The sequence below is a fragment of the Phyllostomus hastatus genome, unplaced genomic scaffold (assembly GCF_019186645.2).
Source record: "Phyllostomus hastatus isolate PE091 unplaced genomic scaffold, TTU_PhHast_1.1 phas_scaffold_255, whole genome shotgun sequence".
NCBI classification, from domain to species: domain Eukaryota; kingdom Metazoa; phylum Chordata; class Mammalia; order Chiroptera; family Phyllostomidae; genus Phyllostomus; species Phyllostomus hastatus.
Window position 1 is genome coordinate 1,097,455 of NW_025334019.1, and position 7,501 is coordinate 1,104,955.

The following is a 7,501-nucleotide window of genomic DNA, read 5'->3' on the forward strand; positions in this document are numbered from 1 at the left end:
AGCGAGTTGGGGTGGCAAAGCTAAAGACAAAGGACCGAGTCCAGGGAAGATAAGCCCGGAGCCAGAAAGCACGCTCTCACACTCGTAGACAGTGATCCTGGGACGGACAAGGGGCTGAGAGGGGGGCGGTGGCAGAGGAGGAAAGCCAGGCTGGGCTGCGTGAATCTGGACAGGGCCGGGGATGAGGCAGAGGACTTCATGACCCTCTGTTCCGAAGGGAGGAGTGGGCAGGTTGCCCTCGAGGGACCCATCAGGCTCCAAGAGTCCAGGGGCCCGGCAGGTCAATGGAAACCACAATGATACTCAGTGTGGCACGCAAGTGAGTGCAAAATTGGAATCACCACAATCATCTAGGCCTATCATCCAAATGGGTTTTCGGGTTTCACTGAGCCCACGTGAGTCTCCGTGGCCCTGGAGAAACTGTATGCCCCTAAGTGAGTTCCTGTCCTTTAGGGGACAACTTCACTTCCACAGAACCCTTAACTCCTATCAATTCTAGATTTGTTAGCTCTCTAGAATCTTTAGAAACCTCCCCCTCTCTTCTGCTGCGAGGGAGGGATGCGCACCTGGGTCCTGTCAAGGGAAGAACGCAGCAAACGTGTCCCCCTGTGACCCAGGAAGCTGCCTGACCTTATCCCCTTGCTCCCACACTCTAGACGCAGAGCAGCCAAAGCCACTGTCCTGCCAGGCACTCAGCGCCCCAGTGTCCTGAGCGTTCTCATTTCCACCCCGACTCTCAGCTCTGTCCCGTTGGCTCCGGCCCTGTGCCCTGGCTTACCCTGTGCCCTCTGCTCTTCTCACTCTACACCCTCCCTGGACGATCATGACCTCAGCCATCGCCAGTGCATCAGAGACTCCCTGCTTTCACGCAACCACGTATTCAAGCATATGTGTTAGGTACCTGCTTGATGCCTGGTGCGGTATACTCACTGCAGGGGATGCAGAAGAAAGCAACAGGTGTTTTAGTCCACGAGCACTCACTGACGCTTCTCCCACGTGCCAGCCACTATCTCAGAGATTGAATAAGGCATGACTCTTGCCATCACGCAGCTCACGGGCTGTGGAGGTAGAAGAGACAGAAACAAAGGATTACAAGACTGAAGAGTAAGTGATATGGTCGGGGAAGCCCGGAACAGCACCAGTACCTGAGGAAGGGACTAACTCAGCTTAGGCGTCCGGGCAGCTGGAGCCTCCTGCAGCCGAGGAGCGTTGGCACAGGAGAGGCGGCAGCTATTGCCAGTCACACGTCTTCCTCTCTGGGCATTGTGTTCACAGCCCTGCAGATGCAGGAACCCTGGGAATTTGGGGAGCATGGTGGCGCTAAAGGAGGGACAGCACAGCCAATGTGCAAAGTCAAAACGGGTTTAATATCAGCCTGCCAGGCCTGAGGTCTTGCAGGGATTCCTTAGAACAAGGTCAGTGAGCCTGTAGGGCCAGTCCCCTCTATTCAAACCTACTTAGTAACACGAATCTCAGCGCCTTCCACCCCACCTGCTCCCCCTCCCCCAGACAACTCTTCGACATGGGAGACAACTTCATGTGTGGACTTGACTTATCTCGGCTCGTGTCTTGTAATAAATCACCGGGTGAACTGAAGTGGCGCCACAACCAGCAGGTCATTATTATTGTCCGTGAGCAGAGGGCAGGACTCAGGAAGCTCAGAGAACGCAGACCAGGGCCAAGCCCGGCAAAGTGGCTTGGAGGTCCTGCAGAGCTGGCTACACTCCCAGCTGTGACGGGCTCCAGGGTGTCCCACAACCTGGACGGTTGCTAGAAAACTTCCACATCCAGCCCGGGAGCTCCACATCAGGGAACACGGGACAGCCCCTTTGCAGAAAAGCCACACCTTAAGCTCCGAGTTTATGATCCCGGGCTTCGGGGATCTGGCCAAACTGCAAACTTCTCTTTTGGACTCCTTTTAATCACGCACCTTGTCACCCTAGCAGGGCACACAAGCATCGCGCTCATCATCCTCATTGACTCCTGCCTCCAGACGCCCAGGTGTTTCTTTCTTCCCAATCTGTCCGCCATTGACATTTGCTGTATATGGGTCATTGTCCCCAGCACGCTGGCCAGTTTCCTCTCCAGCAGCCAGCGGATGCCCATCCGGGGCTGTGCCTTGCTAATGGACCTCCTCATTGCTCTGGGAGGAGCAGAGTGTCTCCTCCTCACTGTGATGGCCTATGACCACTCCGTACCCTCTGCAACCCCTTGCGCCACACGCTCACCATCGCCAAGGCCCTCCATCTGCAGGTGCAGGCTCTGGCGTGCGTCTGTGGCTTTGCACTCTCACTCACCCTTGCCACACTAATGCTCCTCTTACCCTTGGGCCGGTCCCTTGATATCAGTGATTTCTTTTGCGCCATCCCTGCCGTGCCATTCCTGGCCTGCTCAGACACGCAAGCTGAGGAGATTGCAGCCTTCCTGCTCTGCATGCTCCCACCCTGTTGATTCCCTTCTTGCAGATACTGCCCTCCTGTGGATTCATTACCACTGCCATCCTCAGAACCCATTCAGCTGAGGGCAGGAGCAAAGCCTTCTCCAGCTGTGCTGGGCACCTGCTGGTCTCTCTTCTGCACCATGGCTGCGCCAGACTCATACACATTCACCTCAAGTCACGCTACAGCCCGGGACAGGACAGAATCGTGCCCTTAATGTACACCAGTGTAACTCCCACGCTCTACCCTGTGACCTCCTATATACGTAACCTCCGGAACAAGGAAGTCTAGTGTGCCCTCAGGGGGCTCCTGGAGAGCCACAGGCAGATGAGGCGGCAGCTCAATGCCAAGTGAAGGGCAAAGTGGAGTCCACCGGGCCTAACCTGGCCCCCTTACGAGAACCCAGTCGGTCATGTCCACTGCACAGCAGGCGGCTGCCCCGCACCCTCTGAGGGCTGCGTCCCGGTCGTACGCACCCCTGAGCCTCATCACCCTCTTTTCTGTGGTCAGAGAGATGGAACGAACCCTAAGGCCTCCCAAACTATAGCAGCCCGGGGGTGTTTTGCTGTCCCTTCGTGGACAGCTGCATTCATCATCCGGAACACTGCCAGAGACACGAACACTGACAGGAAGGTCATGAGAGGACCCCAACAAAACATTAAGGCAGCCACTTCTCTGGCCAAAGAGTTAGCGAGCACAGAAATATGAGGAGCTGCCAAGTCCAAACTAGGTCAAGTGAAGAAGTGGAAAGGCAGAGGCAGCCCAGACACTGAGTCCTGCACCACCAGAAAATGACCTGGAGATCAGGGGAGATGCAACAATGCAAACCACAGCAGCGGTAGCCAAAGCAGCAGCACAGGGGGCCTGTGACCGGTTCCACCCCCGCCCCACTCACCATCCTCACTAAGGCATTTCACTATCTGCCCTGGCCCAGCCTCTGGGCTGGGCGACTCCTCCTTCCACTGGCTAGAGGGCCACTGGCTCCAGACAGCCTGCGCAGCCTGCGCCTCCTCCAACCTGGCCCGCCAGGCTTGGGGACGTGCCTCTCCACTGTGGCCCCACGTGCTCGCTCACCACCCAGTGCTGAAAGGGTGTGTCCCTCTCCTGGACTGGCCTGGAGGCTCCTCGAAGGTAAGAACTGTCATTAATCTCTGTTGCCAGAGGACCTGGCACATGCAACGAGTATTCGATAAGCAGTCATTGAATTGTGAGCCCCCGTGAGTTTGGTACATCTTCAGATGTTAGTTGCTAATGGAAGGAAAGCCTTCAGTATCCTGCTGAGCTGAGAGGCCTCTGTGATGCAAGGACTCAGGTCAGACATTCCACTCTAGAAGACCTGTTTGCTGACCCCACTTCCACCCCAGGAGCTGGGCTAGGTGCCATGGATCCCTGGAATTCCCTCCATCACAGCACTCTGCAAGAAATATTATTGGATGAGTAAATGAATGAATGGCCGAGCACCTTGTGTGTGCCAGGCACTGGGCATAGCCCTGGGGACACCCAAAGGTACAAGACATAGTCCGTGCCCTCTGGAGCTTACAGATGAGCCCGGGGGATGAGGCGCCAAAACAGCTCTTTTACAACACAATCGTCATGAGCGCTTCCTAGGAAAAAGCGATTTGTCATCAAACCTAGGAGCACCCACATTCTGTTCAAAGGGGCAAGGGTAGGGCTGCGTCCTCAATGACCTTTCATTGGACAACTAAATCAGCATGATGACCATCACCCTCTGGACTTCAGTTTCTGTCAACAGTACATTTTCCTTATAGTTTTAGCCCCTAAAAAGAGTTTGGAACTGACACACAGAAAGTTCGGTGAACAGCAGCTATTTCCAGCCTTGCCTCCTCCTCTCAGTTTGCAGCTCCTCCCACCAACCTCATCAAGCCTAGGTGAGGACCCCATCATCGTCATAGACATCGACAGCAAAGACACCCTCAGAACCACCAGGGGGCACTCCTCAGTGGGAGTGGCAGAGCTGGGAGAATGGCAACCATGTAGATCATTCTTTCCAGTGCCCACCCCTAGTTGCATTTTGGTCAGTGCCAAGGCCACAGCAAGTCACTGAGAGACGGTGACAACAGAAGAGTCCTCTAAGGAGCTCTGCCCAAAGGCTTACACACTAGCAGAGTCCTGGGGACGCTGCAGTGCCACCTGCATGCTATGCCAAAAGACAGTTTCACATTGCTGTCCAGTGGGGTGATACTATCCCACTTCTTCTGGGACTGTGGTGAGGATTGCAAGGACAGAGCACAAAAAGTGATGCCTGGCCCAGCACCTGGCAGGCAGGATGCCCCATCAATGGCAGCAAGCATGAGCCAGTTAGATGGAGAACTGGGCCCTTCCATGTTGCTCTCTCCCCTCAGGCTGCACTTCCCTCAGTGCCCTTAGAGTTGGGACAGGCTGCAGTCTGCAAGTGTGTGTGTGTGTGTGTGTGTGTGTGTGTGTGTGTGTGTGAGAGAGAGAGAGAGAGAGAGAGAGAGAGAGACCATTAGCAGGTCCTGCAGGATACCTAGACAGTGACTCCAGGTTGATCACAGGGTGGGCATGGCGACTGCTAAATGAAAACCCTGGGCTACAGAGAGAGACAACACGAGTGAGAGTGAGACAGCCAGAGCCCCAGACAGCAGCTGTTTCTTGCCAACAATACCCACGCCAGCGCAACTTAGGCTCTGTGCTTCAGGGCCATGTGATGCCCTCATAAAGGGGTGCAGGGACACCCCTCTCCTTGACAAACTTACCTGGGTTCTGCTTCTTTTATTGCTTCAAGAAATATCAGCTCCTACCACTCACCCCTAAATCTTTCCCTGCTTTCAAGTAAACTAGTGACATGTTGACAGATGTTGCAGCAGGGGGAAGGGCAGGTGTGTGTAGATGTGTCATTCCCATTATAGAGAGTTTTAAAAGGCCAAGGTACCAGGGTCTTCTTTGCCCAAGCAGACCCCTTCCTTACAGTGCCCTCTCCCACCGTGTTGCCATTTATGTAATCTTCGCTCTTCCTTTAAGGCACAGCTCAGATGCCATGCAGTTCTCACCCCCTTTTGAGTACTGCCTTGCTCCAATTCCCTCTTAAGGCAAATGCAGTGGGAATGTCCCTGACAGGACATACACCCCCATGCACACACGCACACAGGTGGAGCCTTGGCTGGGGGTGGGGGAACGTGGGGCCGGGCTGGGCAAAGACAGGAAATCCTGTCACTCTCGGACAGAGTGGTAGGGCTCAGGGAGCATGGGGTGCCCCAAGCAGGAAGCAGAGCCCCTGTCAGGTGGAGCATGACAAGGCATGGGTCCAGCCCTATGCCCAGTGCCTCTGTGAGGTGAAGGGGAGAGGGGGGCAGAAGTGAGGTGAAGGTAATACACTACCCCCAGCATTAGGGGGGGCTTCCCAGAGGGAAGGGTCCCAGGAAACTGTTACCCTACACGTAAGAAGGTCTTTGAAGGGGAGAGACAATGACCATTTATTTCAGATCCATAACTTGAAGTATTAGGGATTTGTAAATTCTGACAGAAGCCCTAATAGTGTTCTGATGAGAGACAAAGGCAATGGGTATGAATGAGAGAGAAGGGGAGCAATTACATCCACAGAAGGAGGGCATGTTTTTAAAGAGTTGCATTTATTTGTTTTCAGAGAGAGGGGAAGGGAGGTTGAAAGAGGGGGAGAGAAACATCGATGTGTGAGAATATGGATCGGTTGCTTCTCACACGGGTGTCCCGATGGGGTCCCGGCTTGAAACCCCGGCATGTACCCTGATCAGGAACTGAACCGGTGACCTTTTGCTTTTTCAGAAGATGCCCAGCCCACTCAGCTACATACCTCAGGGCCAAGGAACACATACCTTTGGGTGCAGATAACGTAACACAGTGATGTTTGTGCTGAACAATGTTCCTAGTTTTCAGTCCAGAAGCGATAATATCTGCTTTCTTGTTAGGTCTGCCAATAGTTCTTTGAAACACACGGTTGCCCTATGCCCCATCCAAAGGTCCTCTTGCCCTGTTTTAACATTGCAAAGGTTTGAGAAGTAAGACGTGCAAGGCCGTTCCTCTGGCAGGGCCGCGCTGGCTCCATTTTAAACCTTGCTCTGTTCATATCTTTGCTTGCAAATCTCTAAGCTAAGACATGATGCCAACCTGGTCTCAGGTGGACGAGGGATGGTGGCTAGGACACATTTAGGGGGATTGATTAGATGGGGGGGGATGGTAGGGGACTCAAGACTTGGAAAATTTTAGCTTAAGGTAAAACGTTATAAATCTAGCAAGTAATGTGTATGTTAAAACTTTTCTTTCAGAAACTACAGATAAGGCATGTCTTGGCTCCTGGGAAAACAGCCCACCTCCTGGGGCACTGCTAGAGATTACCCCCTGGGGACAACTGGAGGCATCCGGACCTTTGTGTTTCAGGGAGAGACAGAGGACCACCCTTCCCTAGAAACAAGGAACTGCCCAGGACGGGACTGTTGCAGCTTTTGGCCTGCCCCCCCGCCCCCCCCCCCGCCCACTCCTGCAGCCCTTATAAAAGGTCTGGCCTGGAAAGAAAGACAAGATGGTCTGTTAGGGTATGAACCCACCATCTTCTCAGATGGTCGACCATCAGAATAAAGCGCCCATAAAAGATTCAGTTGCGGTCATTGCTTATTGGGATTGGTAGTGACAGGCAGCCCGAACGCCGGTGCCTTTTCTGGTTACAGTGAGATGACACAGTGCGAGGCTGTGCAAATACCTGTCACCAAGACGGTAAATGAGAGGGAAGGGAGCATTTGATGGGTGGGGGGGGACCGCGAGGTCATCAGACAGCTAGTTGGGTTCCAAGTGCCCACAGGACATCCAGGTTCAGGTGCCTGTACTGATTTGAACTCAGGAGTTCAAGAAGGATGCTGAGCACTGTGCAATGGGAAAAAATATCCTTATTGATCTGACCATCCCCTTCCTTGAGCTCATGCACCCTGGCCTTGTCACCTCTAGCCTTCGGCATTACCTATTATGCCTCATGTGGTTTTAAGTATGTTCTCCATGTCCTGAACAAGTCTTCTTTGATTCGCAAATGTGAAGGCCTTAACCGCTGTGCAGCC

The 7,501-nt window shown here is 53.8% G+C and overlaps 1 protein-coding gene across 1 annotated transcript; it reads left to right on the top strand.

The window, feature by feature from the left end:
- Positions 1–1,522: 1,522 nt before the first annotated feature.
- Positions 1,523–2,792, top strand: LOC123804937 (olfactory receptor 10V1-like). Its single transcript, XM_045817374.1, is given in 5 exon segments — positions 1,523–1,631; positions 1,747–1,896; positions 1,899–2,195; positions 2,198–2,439; positions 2,442–2,792. Coding segments are annotated over 5 exon segments (1,149 nt in total).
- The last annotated feature ends 4,709 nt before the right edge of the window (positions 2,793–7,501 follow it).